The sequence below is a fragment of the Cydia splendana genome, chromosome 6 (genome assembly GCF_910591565.1).
Source record: "Cydia splendana chromosome 6, ilCydSple1.2, whole genome shotgun sequence".
Lineage (NCBI taxonomy): Eukaryota > Metazoa > Arthropoda > Insecta > Lepidoptera > Tortricidae > Cydia > Cydia splendana.
The window spans coordinates 22,246,689-22,266,133 of record NC_085965.1 but is presented as its reverse complement, the minus strand read 5'-3'; the positions used below and the strand labels follow the sequence as shown (position 1 = coordinate 22,266,133).

The 19,445-nt window shown below is 38.5% G+C and overlaps 1 protein-coding gene across 1 annotated transcript in view; it reads right to left on the bottom strand.

The window, feature by feature from the left end:
- The window catches only part of LOC134791786 (uncharacterized), a 53,244-nt gene that overhangs the window by 2,667 nt on the left and 31,132 nt on the right, over nt 1-19,445 (bottom strand). The window contains exons 7-11 of the mRNA XM_063762943.1: nt 15,317-15,462; nt 9,748-9,895; nt 9,081-9,268; nt 8,308-8,412; nt 7,196-7,291 (exon numbers count right to left, since the gene is read on the bottom strand). Coding sequence (XP_063619013.1) covers nt 7,196-7,291; nt 8,308-8,412; nt 9,081-9,268; nt 9,748-9,895; nt 15,317-15,462 — 683 coding nt within the window. The remainder of the gene's footprint in view (nt 1-7,195; nt 7,292-8,307; nt 8,413-9,080; nt 9,269-9,747; nt 9,896-15,316; nt 15,463-19,445) is intronic.

Sequence of the window (19,445 nt, the reverse complement as noted above, 5' to 3'; positions counted from 1 at the left end):
TAGAAATCATGTAGCTGATAACAGTGTAAAGTGAAAACAAGCGTAATAATAATGTATTATATTTGCAAAGATAGAATATGAAATATACGTATATCTTCATAAGTTCCATTATCATTAAGTACATGTCTCTCTTGGAAATAGTTTGATATTAATATTTTTGGTCTCTTCACAAATATGCTGACTGCGCTATTACCTATTGTTATCACCACCAATTAAAATACAAAATGGTGATACTTAGTGAAAATCTACTTACTTTACTCTTTACTTTACTTTTCGGACGAACACCAACGTCGTTAGACATTTTGACGGTTTTTAAATGAGTAAAATATATATGTATACATATTATATGTAAATATGTATAAGTATATGTGTGTGTATTATACTATGTATTTATGTATGAATATATTGATAATAGTAAGTAGGTACCTAGTATTTAGATAGTGACTTTTATATCTCTGTACTAATTTTCTCTTCCGCACCAATTGTAAGTTTCTGTTTGGCCCAATGGTTGACTGGTAGAGAATGCCTTATGGCATTAAGTCCACCATTTGTATTTTCTTGTATTGTGCAATAAAGATTAAATAAATCATAAAGTCTAGCCCCTGTAGAGTGTAGAGTCTGTGCGGAAAGAGAAGAGTCATAGAATGTACTGGTTCCCTTATATTCCACGACTCTTCTATTTCCGCACAGACCTTCTAACCAAACTGACAATTGTCGCCTGACATTGACAATGCATCGTACATTGCTCGTCCATATATGGCTTTCCTTCACAGAGGGGTCCTTATGCTTCAAGTACAGTAAGGCCCTTTCCAACTGAAATTCCATCAGAAATTCTGATAAAAAGGTCCTTATTGCACATGAAGCATAAGGACCCTTCTCTAATGGAAAGCCACGTGTAAACATTGACGCTATTGTACCGTCATCGTTACGTACATATCGACCTAGAAATGTACAAGAAATTGTCATCAAACTGCAATATTAACAGCGAGATCTCTATTTATTATGGGGCTTTAAATCCAGGGCTCGATTCTACTCGCTAAACTGATCTACTTTTATTATGGCACCAACCCCGAAATCCCGATTTTTTTTTTTACTTTTTCATACATTTTGGTTGATCAGATATCGACGTTTTCTATGGAAAAGCCAAAAAATTTTCCCCGATTTTAGGGTTGGTCCCATAGTAAAAGTAGCTCAGTTTAGCGAGTAAAATCAAGCCCTGGATTTAAAGCCCCATGGTCAGAAACACATTGTATAAGACAATTATAAGTGTTATAAAATAAATATAAAACTCAAATTAACTACAATTAAGATAAGTAAAGCTGAAAAATTTAAAATACCTATCAAAATTTTGCGCTGGATTGCTATGGCCATATGGCGTTTGCTGAGCGCCTTGTGGAGCCCCCGAGCCCCCCTACCCCACGGACCTAGTGTCTCGGCGCCAAAGGCTACAAATTCGTAGTGTGCGCCGAGACAACTATATTTTACATCTTTATGATATTGATGTATATCTACTATGTATTATCTCAAGGGTAAACTAAAGGTCACACAACTTTCAAAAACTCTTTAGCAAACAATCAGTGCAGTAATTTACAATAGCGTGAGATAGTCGCGTAATATGGGAGACCATAAACCGCTTCGTCTTGATAAGACTTCTCAATAATGCTACTGGGGAAATCCTTTGCGTAATGTCAAGTTTATCTATCAGAAACTAGCAAATAACATCATTAGCGTCTTTTGTTTATACGAGTGAAGACAAGGTTCGAACTATTATGGCCAATAAGTAAATATTTTCTAACTTTCACGCTTATTTTATCGAATATCTGGGAGACCGAGCTTTGCTCGGAAAACATGTGAAAACTCAAAAATGCGCGTTTTGCCAGAGATAAGACCTAGCTAGATCGATTTATCACCCCCGAAAACACCCATATAGCAAATTTCATCGAAATCGTTAGAGCCGTTTCCGAGATCCCTGAAATGTATATAAATAAACAAGAATTGCTCGTTTAAAGTTTAGGTGGTGGTTTAAGGTTAGGTACCTCTAGATATTTTTATGTAGGTGCATGTAAAATCTCTTTTCACAGCTACGACATTAAATTTATATTATAGCACGCAAAGGTCGTGTCGTGTTATCGATTGTCTTCCTAAATCAAAATGTTAATTTTTAATACAGTTGCTCAAAAAGTGCTACTTTACGTAGCTGTTTAGCGTGCGGAAAGTTGGTTATCTCGAACTAGTGCTTTTTACTTTTCCAATTTTTTTTAATTTATACTTGTTCCAATTCACGACTACTTATTGATGAGTGTTAATATTCGTTTCCTTTAAACGTCGTAATCAGCATAAAAACCTACTGTTAATGTAAGAATGTGAAAAATATACATATTTCATATTTTAATACTTACCTCTTCATCATTATAACACGTTTATTTTTTAGTATTGAATATTGAAAATTCCGTTCTTAATAAGTTGTCTGAATGGAACGGAATAGCTGCCAAACGCCCATAGATATAATATACTTAAAGACGACGTCTAAGCGAGCTGTCACTGTTACCACTTTTGTTTAGTGTACGATTAACAATGTTTTACTTATTTTTTCGCAACTGTATTAAAAAACGTCGTTCGATACACGTGCGGAAATGTCATTCTTCACTCGTCCCGAGTCTTGCCACTCGCCTGCGGCTCGTGGCAAAATATCTCGGTACTCGTGAAGTAATGACATACCTTCCGCACTAGCATCGAAATGTACTATTAAAAGCCTCTGGCTGGATTTCCACTGAGAGAACGGCGGGCTCCTTAACAAATAATGCTAGGAAAAGTACACACCCCATAGTCACAGACAAGCGCTAGAGAGCATATAAGCCTATAGAACCAATAGAACTCATAAAATCTCAGAATCTCGCTGTACACAATCACCTACCTACACTTTAATATATACTATGTACATAATTAGCTATTTTTAATTAGATAATAATGCAGGAAAAATCAGAACCACGTTGTCACAACGTGAAACTAATGCTATTTAATACCTCCATGTTTTATAATCAATGTGATTGTTATGTATCTTGTCATAAATGTGATGTATGTTTATGTTAACGATATCAGTGCAAATTTCGGAAAGGAATCTGTTATCTATTACCCACGGTTTTTTTGGCACTTTAGTAGGTACCTACTTTCCATTATGCATTAACTTAATTATTTAAAGTAATTTATTTAGAAATAATCTTTAAGTAATACTGTTGTGACATGTAAAACATTGTATTCTAGGAGTGTAAACAATCTGAGTACCTACTGTAAAAAAATTACAAACTATATATCCGGTTAAAACTGGTTAGATTGCAAAACACATTTAATAGCGTATTAGTGTATAACACAAAATATGTATACTTATAATATTAGGTAACATACAAATAAGATATTCAATTTTATCTAATGTTTTAAACAAATGTTAAACATAAAATAAATAGAGATAATGTCAATATAGAATTAAAGTCGACAGGCATTTACGTACATAGAATGTAGCAAATCAATTTATCAGTAAATCAGTAAAAAAATGGGCGAAGTTGGGTATCAACTGTGGGCCTACATTTTCAAATTTTCCACCTTTACGGGCATATAGTGTAGTAATATTTGCCAGACGCCATTTGCAATTCTTCTCCATTCATCACGCGACTGCTGGACTAGAAACGCACCGCGTGCCTTGCTTCGGGCGGCGACACCGAGAACACGGCGATGTGTGGCAAACTTGGCGAGTGCGAACATTTCGTGTCTTAAGTTAAGACGTTCATAATGTGAATGTCATATTCGTTTTGCGTTTCAAAGTAAATGCCAGAGGCAGGTAAGTAAATGTCAAAAACTACAGCTCGCCATCCGCATTCGGCCCACGAGACTTTAGTTTTGACTCGCAGAAAGTAAGCGGGAGAGCCATACAATCTGGCCTGCAAAACTAAGCAGGCAAGCCGATCGTGGCTTTCGGATCAATAACTTTGAGATCTCCAAACTTTGCGCATTGAGCTATAAGGGATTGAACGAATAAGTCTAGTAGTTTAGAATGAAAGAGTATGAAAATAGTCGCCTTCGGGACACCACCGTTCGGATCAGAACCCTTTGGCAATAGGCATGCGCGTGGTACCTTGGACTTGGCGTGTTTCGGCAACAGGTCCCGCAGCGCGCGGCCGGCGCTGAGCCGCTGCAACATACGAGAGCTGCAGCCTCCGAGCTCAACTAAGCGACTAGTGCGACAGTTGTGGCATATTTCACAACTGCTCACGTCACAAGTGCAAGTAGCGATCTCTCCGGGCCGAGTGTATATTTACCTACATTTTAACATTTCTGGTAGGTACTGTACGTAACATAGCATTTACCGAAGGAGCATTCCACGAAATCTATCGTCCCGTACAAACGTGAATCGTCTGAAGATTTGCAGTCTTTTTCTGTCACAATAGATGTGAAAAATGCTCAGTAATTAACGAATTGAATTAAAGAAGTAAATTATCATCGATCTACTTAATTACGTGTGTATATTATTACTGTATGATTGTACTATGTAGTTAAAACGAGATATAGTATAGTATAGCTAGTAGTAGTGTAGTAGTATAGTTGTAGTTGATGGGGCCTGGTTTAGGCATCATAATTAAAAACAAAATATGTAAATGGACTTATTTACACAATGATATGCGAAAATAACGTTCCGCGAAAAATATTCTCTGCTTGGAAAGACCGCTACTCGTCACTAAATATTACGCAATATATATTAAAAATCAACATAACATACATATATGTACGTGTATTTAAATTGGCAAGTAAGTATTACATCACAATTGAACAAAAAAACATTTTTTATGAATATTTCATTTGTTTTTGCATGTTAAACCAATGGGGATTGTTATTAATGTTATATACAACCTGTGTATGTGCCCTGTTTATCAAAAGCTTGTAACTTGTAATACAAGTGTATTACAAGTGTATTACAAGTGTGTTGTGTATTACAAGTTACAAGCTTTTGATAAACAGGGCACTGAACTCTCAAACTACGCTTGTAATTAGTAATAAAAACGTTATAACAAAATATTGGATCAAGGTAGAAAATCAAATGGAATACATTTGTTTTTACATCGGCGTTGTTTAGAACTCTAAATTGTATAACTATAAATTATAATAAAAAGCGTAAAACAATACATTCTAGTAATGTGCACATGCAGTGTTAGCATGCATACATAAGACTTAGAAATCTGCACAGATAGTGTTATAAACTGTATAATATATGTTGCGGCCCGGACCTCTTTGTTTGACATAATTATTGAAAGTCATAATATAATGATTGATAGATTGTCATTAGTCATAATTCTGACACCGTTAACTTTTCAGGATTTTCGTAAGGTTATCCTATAGACAGGTTAGGTTAGGTTAGTTTTATGGCAATCCTGAAAAGTTGCGCGTTTCTGAGAAAAACCAAATTATGACTAACGGAAACGCGGACAAACAATACATTATGACTTACTTTATGGGAAACAATAGAGACCGGTTGTGGCCAAATCATGGAATTTGATCATTTCATGAAATGCCATTTTATAATTGATCAGTTGATCACTTCATGATACTCGTATGGTACTACCTGTAACTAACCTATTAGTTGTGACTTGAGTGCTTCGCGATATTTGTGATGGACTTATCTCTTTTACGGAATAATCCCCTTACACCTCATAAGATAATTAAAGTAAAAAGTATGTTGCGGGCAAACATCGCATGTTTTATTGTGGTCGTATTTCACTGATATATTGTGTAATGTGTACACAACAGACGCGCGCTACCGAACTACGCAGTATGACGTACTTTTCGTAGTTTAGATTAATGTGCGGCATTTGACGTAATTTAGGGGAAAGGATAATACTTTTAATACATGTCTACTACTTGACATCGATATTATTTAGATTTTTAGAAGATCGCTCATTGCAGGTATACAAGAACCATCAATGTCTGCTTATTAAATAATGTGTGCAGTGAAACATGTAAATACCTAACTAGCAATGCATAATATGTATATGTAAACAGCTGCAGTCTATTAAAATGTAGAAATTGTACACAAAACTACACCTAGTATTTGCTATATTGATCTTTGTAAACAACCTTATGTGTGCACGTGTCCAATACTTAGCTACAATGTTATCACGTTTCTGCATAAAACACGTGCATGCACCAAATAGCGGAGAAGTGCCATGAAGGACCCTGGTTTTGAAAGCGCCGCTTCACAAATCACGAATGTAAGAAACGCAATGTACCTATTACACATTATTTTTATACAGGGTGTCCCTAGCCATTGGACAAAGCCGAAATGTACATATGCATTAGGGTATTTAGAACCAGTATACAAAGTATCATAACAATCGGTGTAGCGGTTACGAAGAAATTAACAAATTACGATTTTTTTACTTTGGAGCAACCTGTATGTGTTAGTAGCTCCTGAGGTAATAAATAGTATGAAACCTTCGACCGTTTTGATTATCTTTTTTATTTATGACATTAATAAGATTCTGACTTTTGACAAATGTCATCATTGAGGCACATTTTCAAACAAATTGTCAAAAGCACTGTTGTGACAATGATTAATACAGTATGTTTCTTTTTGTTGTCGATTATTGGAAATAACTTTTGTTTGATGATAATTTATTTTTGATCTTTTGTTCTAATTAAAAAAAAAATACCGTTAGAGCATTTCTGAGAAGTAACCCTACGTGGGATTTCAGGGTTTGTGCAATGGCTAAGGTCACCCTGTATTTAATTTTAATTATTATATATAATTTATCTTATTTTTATCGTGATGCATTTTGACGTGCAAAGTGTGACGAGCTTCAAGATCGACATACAGCCGGAAATCAGTCAGCAGTCAAGAAATACTTATGAAGAGTTCAAAAATATACATCTTTTATAATGCTCCACAAATTGTTTTAAAAATAAGAAATAAAATAATAATTCTTATTTTTAAACTAATCTAAGAAATATTGTAATGATGATACCAAAGATCAGATAGAAGGATTGCTAAGATGCTTACAGTACATGTACAGAGCCATCTATGTACATGTAAAATTTACAGCAATATTATACATAAGTATATTACTTTACCCTTCTTAGTATTCCTTCTATCTGTTTATATAAGACTAGCTTATGTGTAGAGTTAGTAGAAGGGTAAGCAAGAGATACAGACCACGGTCTTTACCTCCTTGGTGGCCATGTTGTACATGAGCGCGGTGCCGATGTCGCGCAGCGTCGCGTCCTCGCTCAGCGTCGCGTGCACGGCCACCTGCAATTTCAACTCTACATTTAAAACTTTTTAAGGTCGCTGTTTGGCTGTGACTTTACTATAAAAAATCGGGCAAGTGCGATTCGGACTCGCGCACGAAGGGTTCCGTAGCATATAAAAAAAAAAAAACAAAAAAAAAAGCAAAAAAAAAACGGTCACCCATCCAAGTACTGACCACTCCCGACGTTGCTTAACTTTGGTCAAAAATCACGTTTGTTGTATGGGAGCCCCATTTAAATCTTTATTTTATTCTGTTTTTAGTATTTGTTGTTATAGCGGCAACAGAAATACATCATCTGTGAAAATTTCAACTGTCTAGCTATCACGGTTCGTGAGATACAGCCTGGTGACAGACGGACGGACGGACGGACGGACAGCGAAGTCTTAGTAATAGGGTCCCGTTTTACCCTTTGGGTACGGAACCCTAAAAACTGGAAAAAAGAATGGCTAGACTAGTGTGATATATATACGAGCGAAGCGAAGTAGTTTAGTAACACAAGGCTAGTACTTCCTATTTGGCTGCTGTATGCTGTATTGCTTACAATCAATATAACAAATTATATACATCTTATACATCCCGCGTATAAAGTAGCTCACTGCTGTGACATACGAACAGATGGACATAACGAAGAGTTCCTTTTTCGTCATTTTGACTACGAAACCTTAAAAATATGTGAAACGACCTATAAGATACCTCTTCTTTTTTTAGACATAATTATTATAAAGCGATTTCACGGCCATAACGGTGGTGAAACGTTATTCTCAGTCAGTCGTCAGTGAAGAAGAAACACAGTGGAGTAGAATTTTTATACGTTGGAGTGACACGAGAGGATTGCTATAGTACGACATAAAATAGTAGAAATTAAATAAAATGGAACTAAAAAAATTGCCATACTAAATTGTTGCCAGCATTTTGCGCCAAAAATGTGACGGTTACGTAGGAAGTGGCGCCCTCAATAATTTTCTACAATTTCTTGTCGGACTATAAATGTAGGTTTATTCGGTGTAGGTCTTACCTTGGTGGTGACGCGGATGTTGGAGACGGGCTGGCCGTCCACTTCCCACTCGCTGATGTACAGCAGCCACTCTGATGAGGAGATGTTCTCGAATAGGTTGCAGAGCTGCGGACAATTATGATTATGTTACATTAGGCTAAATCATAATCAAATCGAATAAAGAAAAGGAAACGGCCGCAGTTTTATAACATTTGTACGCCAATAGGCAAAACACAGAGCTCTGTAATCACCTATTTTTTACTTAAGACCCTCACCTGTGTTCTACAAATAAAATTTACTTTACTTTACTCTGTATGGTATTGTATAGCTTGGTATGGTCTTATACAGTTTTTTATTGTGTATGATCTAGTATGGTTTGGGATTAGATAGATATATTTATTTCTTAAAGAAAAAAATACAGTATTTTATAAAAAAAGGAAAACAAAGGCTTTCACTAAAAGATCGTCAACTTAACATAAGAACAGAAAGAAAAATAATATAAAATATAATTTATTATCTTGTATTGTACTTATGGTTTCGTATGATCTGCATGACAGTTTTGAATGATTCACGGTTAGTTTCACTAGACTTATATCGACCGGGCTATGAACCGTGATTACCTTTTGTATTGTTTTCGAGCTCCCGATAATCACACAACAAACAAAACAATTACAAAAGATAATCACGGTTCACATCCCGGTCGATATAAATCTAATGATCTGTATGGTTAGGTATGGTCTTGTATGGTTTGGTATGGTATAGTCTGGTATGGTATGGTATGGTGGTGTCCTTACCGCTAGAGCCAGCGCGGTCTGCTCGGCCGCGGGCAGCTGGTCGATGCGGCGCGCGTAGTTCATGACGGCGTGGGAGCGCCGGTCCTGGTGCAGCAGGAGCGACACGTCGTCGCGCAGCGCCATGGCCGCGAGGCAGCGGAGCGTGGCCACCCTGATCTCTTCTGAGCTGTCCGCGTTTAGCAGACGACCTATAACACGAAAAAAAACAAGTTTTAGACCCTTCACAATTACCTTTGCTCTTTTGCGGGATTCTAAAACGCTTTAACTCTTTATCCCGAAGATGACAACCGAACGAAAGTTATGGCGCAATCACACTAGGTCATTCGCACAAAAAATGTCGGTTGGTAGCACATGTCATTTGAGCGCCGCGACAAAAGGTAGGCATAGGTATAAGAAGCGTACGACCGAGAAAAGAGGCGCTATCTTGTGTGTCGAGCCAACAGAGTAAGAAAGTACATATGTATATTAAACTAGTTCTATATTAACTTGAGTCAGCAGCAGAAGCGAGGTGTTCAAAATTTTGAATAAAACATTGTTGTTATGAAAATGAGAGCGCGTCTTGATCCTCAGAGACACCTGCACGTGTTTGCCGGTCCAATTCGTTCCGTCCCGTGAACGAATGAAATTATCTATAAGGGCTACTCTGTAAATTCATAGTTTTACTCACCAATGAATGCTAGGAACTCATCACCAAGCGCCCAGCTGCCTTCCCCCTGCACCAAGTACTGTTCCAGCTCGCTCAAAGACTGGTGTTCTTCAGGAGATAACGTGAGGTTGGCCACGGCCGCTTGCAGCTTTGCGAACTCTGCGGCGCCCTGGTGATAAGAAAATGGTGGTAAGAATGTGGAATGAACTTGATATCCAGATTTTTTTTCAAGGAAATAAGAGTTCTTCAAAAAGGGAGTCTTACCGTCAGTTGTTTGCCAAATTCAATAATGTTTTCGCAAATGAATGAGTCATGGATCCCGACAAATTGTGAACCTACAAAGTCGGTTAAGTGATCGATCATTGGCAGGTCGTAAACTATCATTAACTTCATTACAATGCATTAGATCACGGATTCAGCTGTCGGAAACGCTCCCTCCCACGGCGTGACATCACGAACTTTTCCTGTAGGTACTGTTCTTAAATTGGGATCGACTACCCTCCACTATAAGTTGACACCTCGTAGCGTATTAACTATTCGTAACGAGAGATCTGAGATATACTGGTAGGTACTGGACTACGTTGTGAACTGACGATACATCTTATTACAAGGAGATAGGGTTTACATACGGTCACTTATTTCGGTTTTTGTGTTGTGTAAAGACTTACCAGTGAATCACGCCGAAGCACATGTTATCGTAAGATTGCAAGATCATACTATTTATAAGAAGTCAAATGTGTAATCCATGCCGCGGATTTCAGATCAAGGAAACATTTGTTGATTTGAAACTTCGCATACGCATCGTATCTAATGTAGTATGTTAAATAATAGTCGTTTGTGTGACTGCTACATAATGAATTAAAATGCGAGTGTGGGTTTCTAAACTAACAAAGAGAGTTTCATAAAAGATTCACATGAGTGTTTTAATGACTAATTTTGGACAGTTACATACACTGAAGGCATCATAGAGGATATGTGTGTAGATAATTTTTTATTTTTTTTTATTCAAACAAAATGTATACAGTCTGACAGTATAAACCAAATCACTGTACAATTTAGAGTTAACTTATACGCTACGGTACACAACACTTTACAAAAACAGTTTTATAAAATACCACTATATTGTAATTTAATATGTTTGAGGGAAAGGTGACGCTCCTGCTGTTGCACGCGTCTATAGAATCCGGTAATCGCTTTCCATGAGCCGGACGGCTAGATATACTACATGTTGTTTGGCAGTGGCATTATTATTTTTTAACAAACCAAGGAAAAACCCACAATTTATAACTGCATGAGGTCTTAGGAAGCCTAAACACGCGTTACAGATGTAGTGCATAATTGTTTTCCATCGTATTTTCTCGGAATCGTTCGTATTTGTCATGCTACTTCAGTCAACCTCAGTACTTTTTGTACCGAGACTGACTGAAATAGCAAGACACGTTCGTACGTTTCCGTGAAAAAAAAAACGAAAAACGATGGAAAATAATTATGCACTACAATTGTAACACATGTTACTTATGTTGACTGCAGAGCGTGCCAAACAAAGTTGAGAATATTCTAAATTGATTTATAAAACAAACTGAATTTATGCGAGTGTGTCATCGAACTCCCACGGACGAACACTCTGGAACGTCTAAAACAGTCGCGCGTTGGTCGTGCCAGGCGAAACTGAATTTTCAAAACATATCTATGAGCATAAGTTTATCTTGGTCAAAATAGTGATAGTATACAGAATGACCACGCTCCACCCCGCCCCGAATGTAATTACTAATTACCTTACCTCGCGACGACAGATTGACAGAATCTCAGTTCGATTAACAACGTGATGACAGAAAGTTCAAAATGCACGTATATTGTGGCTTGGTTCTTGTCAATTTCAATAAATAACAACTTTATGTTGCGCCAAAATATCTTCAACTGACTTCACTAAGAAACTTAAGCATGTTGATATATGGTAGCTATACAGACATACCGGTGCTCTTAGAAATTAACGCTATATACGCACTATGATGTATCCGCCATAGCAAAGTGGCAATTCTTTATAGAGAACGCCAAACGAAGCCTAAATAATGTATAAGTAAGTAAACACTTTATTTTACGAAAAGAAATCTTGGTTACATCAGATAAAACATAAATGTGTAGTGCAAAGGCGAACTTATCCCTAAGAGGGATCTCTTCTCTTATTGGCGATGATCACGTCACTTTTCGTTGCATCTGTCATACCGATATATTTTTACTTTTCATCTTTTCTTATTTGTTTTGACTTCGTGGCTAGGCATTAATATCAACCATGAGTAAATCGGTTGATCTTATACTGGTACTTAAGGTAAGTGTTTTCAACACTTTATTAGCGTGGTTTTGGCTCTCGAAAACATTTGATTATTGTACTGAAAACAAATAGACGTGTGACAAATGCTGCCGAACAGGTATGCCAAGAGTTTTGGTCATCGGCAATGAGATCACTGCCGGCCAAAGGAATAATTTAACATCTACATATCTGCACTAGATATTTGTCACTTGTGTTTCTTACAAAAATCGGACGCATACATATTCTAGGGTATATTGTAGAGTACGATACGGTGAATCTATTTGAATTGTGGGCCACTTTATACCTACTCACATTATTATATTTATTATGTTCATGTTAATTTCAAGATTCATCATTTTACTAGGAATTAGCTCAAAAACGATGTAAAATATCTGACCATTTAAGCAACACATTGAATCCCTATGCCTATTGCCTAATAGTCACCGCATTATGAACGGGGCTATAATATATGTATATAATATAATTATAGCTCTAGGTAGGTATAGCTCTTAATTACTCCTTAGGTACCTATAGGTTAACTGGAAGAGATCCCTCTTAGGGATAAGTTCGCCCTTGTACTATATTTATGTTCTATCTCATGTACCTTTATTCCTCTCTTCTGTACAATAAAGTTTTACTTACTTACTATAACTTGCCATTTGTTTCATGAGTCCAAATCGTCGGTAAAATATTGGCATTACTTACTTTCCGTATCTTATTATTCCTTTCTCTACTGTTACTAGAGACCAGATTAGTTTGCGTTGGTGGTTATGGGCTTAGTCAGCCTAGACAAGTCAGTCTGCCAAATCCACAATTTATGACGGTTAAATTTAGCCGTGGAATGGCATCATTGAAGTAGTTGATTATTCAAGAATCAGAATCGTGGTATAATTGGTATAAGTGGATCTGTATAGTAATGTTCCATGTAAAACCGTTATTCATAAATGTCTGTGAAATCTAATGTGCTTTTGTCCCTCTTTGTTTATTACTTGACGACTTTAAAATTTGTGTTTGTTAGAAACATGAAAAACAGAGGCCAGTTAAGTAATTAATAAGAGTATGATTAACTTTAAAATATGTACATACAGCTAGGCAAAAAAGAGTAGAAATTAAATAGTGGCAACACTGTAGTGTGGTCCCTTTCAAACCAATTTGTATAAGAAAACGGGACGACACTACAGTGTTGACACTTTTTAATTTCTACTTTTTTTTTGCCAAGCTGTAACTTTCACGCAAGGTTATAGCAATAATTGTAATGTGACACTTGTGTCTTGATCCTAATGACCATCGAAAGTCTAAAACTTCTGCTGAACATTACTCAAACTCATAGTCTTCCGGATTAAATGCTCCATCAGATTTATTAGTGTTACTCGTCTGTTCAAAAGGTCGTCGTGTAATTATATCGCGTCGATAATCCTGTCTTAACTGCAGACACACAGCATTAGCGAGCTGGCAACGTGCCAGATGCAACAGGAAGGGTTATGGTTATGATTATTACTATGTTTACTAACAATCGGAACACATTGGTGGTAAATGTTAGTCGGCAATTGTTCTGCTTAACCTCGGTGTTTCATCATCGCGTTCTGATTAAAGGATCTAAAAAAAGTTTTTTCTTTGAGCCAAATCAGATAGCAGTAACTGCATCTGTTGGGCTGGTTACCGTAATGCATCTGTTATCCCATACAAAACTGTAAAACTTCACATAAAATACTTTTTAGCAAACGTTATTGAGATCTAACAAACGGCCCCCCTTATTCATAAATGTTAACACACCTCTCTTTAATATTGTCTCTATCTAACAAACACAGAAGTCTAAATCTCTAAATAATAACATATGACTTTGACAGTGTAATGAAAGACGTTTACCTAATGAATAACCCGACTAGTTTCTCCTTTTCCAGGGCCACTTGCACAATCCCACTAACCCGGTTACACACACAACATGGTTACCAGTACACTTTTGACACTGGGTTAACGGTTTAACCGGATAACTCCGAGTTAGTGGGATGGTGCAAGTGGCGCTTAATAAATCCGTAGTTGTCAAGCTTCTACTGCTGTATGGTTTTTGATCTAGGAAAGGAACAGCATATAGCAGCCAAGGTACTCGCTTAAGGTGATGGGCGGGTCCTTGGCCCTGCGTCTTCTCGGCGTCGCTCCCGTAGTCTAGCTGGCTGGGTCATATCTACTACCATGTGGTACTCACATCAATGTCCTTGAAAGTGATGGGAGGGTCCTTGGCCCTGCGTCTCTGCTCGGCAGCACCACGTTCGTCCTCTTCTGGCTCGCTGCTGGGCCCAGTGCGGGCGCTGCTCTTGTGGGGGTGCTTGAACTGTTGCCTACAACTATAATACTCACGTCAATGTCCTTGAAGGTGATGGGAGGGTCCTTGGCCCTGCGTCTCTGCTCGGCAGCACCACGCTCGTCCTCTTCTGGCTCGCTGCTGGGCCCGGCGCGGGCGCGGCTCTTGTGGGGGTGCTTCTACTGTTGCCTACAACTATAACATCACTCACGTCAATGTCCTTGAAGGTGATGGGAGGGTCCTTGGCCCTGCGTCTCTGCTCGGCAGCACCACGCTCGTCCTCTTCTGGCTCGCTGCTGGGGCCGGCGCGGGCGCAGCTCCTGTGGGGGTGCTTCAACTGTTACCTACAACTATAACACTCACGTCAATGTCCTTGAAGGTGATGGGAGGGTCCTTGGCCCTGCGTCTCTGCTCGGCAGCACCACGCTCGTCCTCTTCTGGCTCGCTGCTGGGCACGGCGCGGGCGCGGCTCTTGTGGGGGTGCTTCTACTGTTGCCTACAACTATAACATCACTCACGTCAATGTCCTTGAAGGTGATGGGGGGATCCTTGGCCCTGCGTCTCTGCTCGGCAGCACCACGTTCGTCCTCTTCTGGCTCGCTGCTGGGCACGGCGCGGGCGCGGCTCTTGTAGGGGTGCTTCTACTGTTGCCTACAACTATAACATCACTCACGTCAATGTCCTTGAAGGTGATGGGGGGATCCTTGGCCCTGCGTCTCTGCTCGGCAGCACCACGTTCGTCCTCTTCTGGCTCGCTGCTGGGCACGGCGCGGGCGCGGCTCTTGTAGGGGTGCTTCTACTGTTGCCTACAACTATAACATCACTCACGTCAATGTCCTTGAAGGTGATGGGGGGATCCTTGGCCCTGCGTCTCTGCTCGGCAGCACCACGTTCGTCCTCTTCTGGCTCGCTGCTGGGCACGGCGCGGGCGCGGCTCTTGTGGGGGTGCTTCTACTGTTGCCTACAACTATAACATCACTCACGTCAATGTCCTTGAAGGTGATGGGGGGATCCTTGGCCCTGCGTCTCTGCTCGGCAGCACCACGTTCGTCCTCTTCTGGCTCGCTGCTGGGGCCAGCGCGGGCACGCAGCTCTTCTTGTGGGGGTGCTTCTACAGCTTCTGCCATATCTGTAGACAAAATGTTATTTAGAAGTCGAAAAACTAGTGGGAACAGGGAGTAATTTATAAAGAACAATGTAACACTGAGACACTTGAGAAGGAGGGTGGCTCAACTGGGCTCGACTGAAAAGAACTGGAAGTAGCCGCTCAAGATCGCGAGAAATGGAAAATTCTTCTGCGAGCTCTATGTCCCTAATGAGATAAAACAGGAATACATCATCATCATCAATGTAACACTCGTATTCAAAAGTAGTTTATTTACTTGGCTCCATGACTTGTCAACATAAATATCTTTTACATAAGTATGCCTGAATCAAAAAGTCTTCCTAATTTTGCATGGCGGTTTGGAAAAATTGGTACAAAAGCTTTTACTAATCCGGTGCAGAGCTAGCACAGCTTGAAAAGTTTTTATCTGCAATTCACGATAAAGACAAATGACGGATTATGGAACGAAAAAAAAAAATGGTTTTTGTTTACCTGACTCTTCATTTCTAAAAAAATGGTGTAAATTTATGACAAAATGTTATTAATACGAAATCCAGTTGTTCTATACCGGGATGCCTACAAGTTAGGTCACCGGGATATATGCAACTATGGAGTTATTGCATCAAGGTATTATTTATTTCTCGAATACGATTGGTCAAACCGCCGAAACCGCCTTCTATGTTACGTTTTATTTCCAAGCAGATAAGGCTTTTATCACTAGATGACGGGAGCGCTTGTAATTCGAGTTGTTTAAAAAAGGAACTCAAATAGACGCAATAATCCCATAGTTGTTGTTACCACGGTCGACTTAGCTTATGAAAAGCCTTTCCTAAATCTTTTAAATCTGAAATAACATATTTTCATATGTTGGTACATGTCGACGTTAAGTCTCCCCTCCAGCCGCCGGCAGCTGTTGGTAAATAAACAGCTATAAACGTCAGCGTGACTCACTTGTTGACTCCAGCGGACGCGGCTCAAAACATTCCACCCTAAAACCAAATACAGTGGAACCTCGACAACTAGGCGAAATCCTTACACTGTACACATACTCCACTTATGCACAGAAGATCGTTAGAGCTTGAATATCTGTCTTTCTGACTGAGGGAAGTACGTATACAAATACGAGACTTCTTGTCCTATGACGGTCTTCTCAGCAATACATTTTATATGCCGGTCTTGACCTTATGTAAAGAAGATAGTCTAGTTAGACTAACCGCAAATTAGGTTTTTAGATCGTATTTGAGAGTGTGTTTCCTCAATATCAGATATAGGGTTATTGATCGAAGTGTTATTAAAGTTATCTTCATCGTCGTCAAATATTCGCGATGTTTTTACGTACCTACAAGGACCATTGCTGATGATCTTGTATTGGGGACTATCTAATGTGCAGTCTTGGCCACACTTTAAAAATATGTATTTATCAATCTTATCAATTTTGAATCTACGCGTATATAAGCGAAGGTGCATAATTGCATATCTAAAGCATTAATCTAAAAACTCGACCGAACAGTGAATAGTGCCAATACATCGATTAAACTGATAATTAGGCCGTTCAGTTGGCCAATACAAATAAAAATATCAACAACAGTTATGCAAATAGAACTCTTGTAGATTATTGCAACCTTTATTGCTGAATATTTGATTTTTGCTGAAGATTTTTATGCTGAAGATGGTTTGAAATTATTTATACTAGTAGGTAGACTTTTATTGCTGTAGGTTCGATTTATGCTGAAGATTTTTCATGAACAATTTTTTGCGGAAGATTGTTTGAAAGTAGGTATGAATACTAGCAGAGTTTCTCCTTTTTTACTCCTCAATCAGGTCCTAAAGTTGCAGAACGTACCACTTAAAGGCATTGAAATAGAGTCAAACATTTGTAACAATTTTCGTACTATTTGAAGTCCAATGTCTTAATGACTTAAGACTATGTGTATAATATTTTGCACAATGAAGCAAACAAAAATATCTACTACATTTGTACAAAACATAAAAGCGTGTCATATATTTTTGCGTTTCATTGTGCAAGATATACATTACGTTAAAATTTAGGAGAATCTAAACACATTAGTACAAACGAGATGAAACTAGTTCATTCAACCTCTTAAAATAGTAGCGACCTTATTACAAAGGTATAAGAACGTTGTGACACAGTTTTAAGACATTGACTTCTCTCACAGTTTTACTTTTTGACAGTCAATGTACCTGAATGTCTACAAATTATCGACTCTATTTCAATGGCATTAAGAATAAGCAAACTTTAATTCTGTAGCATTAGGTCATGATTGAAAAGCATTAAAGTATATCAGAGCTTCAGAAATCTTCAGAATCTTTTAACTCTGTTGAAAATGATAGACCCTGATTTTTTGTCTGTTAATATTCCATGGCTTGAAAATTTAACAGTGACATAGACCCAAACGGAGATGGCGGGACAACCTCGATACATTTTGTGTGGAGTGGCGGGAGTGTGCATTGGACAGAGCCAAGTGGCGGAAAAGAGGAGAGGCATTTGCCTAATAATAAAAAAAACACTCGGCTTCCGATCCTCAGAAAATTCTTAAGAGAATCCGTAATCGAGAGTGAAAAGCTGAAAGCGATCTCACAAAAACACAATACACCAAATTAGAAACCGTTAACATTCCATCGTCACGTTACCGCGCTGAAATCAGATCAGCGGGAGCACATGTTCCCTTTTAACCACACTAAAGTTCACACGTCTATTCATAGACCGACACTTACACCGTTCTTTCGCAATAAATAACCTAACCTAAGTTAACCGGTTAAAAATATCACAACACTGACACTATTAGCACTTTATACCTGAAAAGCTGGTGTTGCGCGGACGGCGAACTGTGCGGGAATGGCGCTGGAGGAAAGCCAAACGGAGTGTTTGTATTTATAAAATGTGCCCCGCTCCCCTCGTTCACGATCAGGATCAGCGGGTTAACTAGGGTTTTTAACTGGAAAATTTTGGGCAACTAATCACTGGGTCCTGTTAGGACTTTTTGCTCCGTAACCGCGATTAGACCTTTCAAAAAACGTCCCTTCTCTGGAACTTCTAGAAGGTTCTACGGAAACAAGTTATGTCTACAAAATGCCGCAAAATGCCCCTTCCACAAAAAGTTCACTAGTAAAAAGAGACTATATTTACTCTTCGAGTTTTGTTGATATTATTCTGAAAATAGACGTAATTTTTTAAATAACTTTTACACTAAAGCTTTAGTTTCTTTTTCTATTTATACCATAAAGGCGGCATAATAGTGGGTTTTTCCGCTTGCTTCTTGTCACGATCAAGTCACGATAGAAGGGGAAGCCGCGGAAGCTGGCTATAGACTTTGCGAGGGATTACTTGCGGGCCAATGGCCCTACAAAATAAGTTGCCGAAGACATTGCGAGAAGAAAAATCGGAAAGCAGACCCTGTAGGATCAGCACGAAATATATTACCAGCCTTTCTCTAAGTTAATTAATTAGATGGAGTAGCCCCAAAGCAACTGAGAATGCAACAGCGATAATAAGATCCCTGTTATCTTAGAAATTAAAACATGAATTGAGTTGAATTGAATAAGATAAACTCCCCCACACACCAAAGCGATTTATTCTTTTGTTCGAACATTTATGCGGTCTTGCCAGGGCTCTTGACTCATGAGTTACGTTTCGTTGATAAGTCACACTTTTATTGCAAAAGTCACATTTTTGTCCTTGCATCATAAAAAAAGAAAACGGTGAAGTGCGGCCGAATCATCAGTCACGCACATTGTCACACATGTCACAGACGGGGGCCAAAAGTAACAAAAAAATTGACTTTTGTGTCCATCTAATAGTAACACAACACTGCCTGTTTTGGCAAATTGTTGCAGTATATTTCGTGATCATTGCAAATTAGCCTTATATTCGTTAAAACTGACTGCACAGATATGTAGAATGTAGATCATTATCATGGGAGCTGCTCTCCTCCTATGGTAATTAATTTTTAAAGTTTTTAAATTGGAACCTTCTTTTATTCCATTAT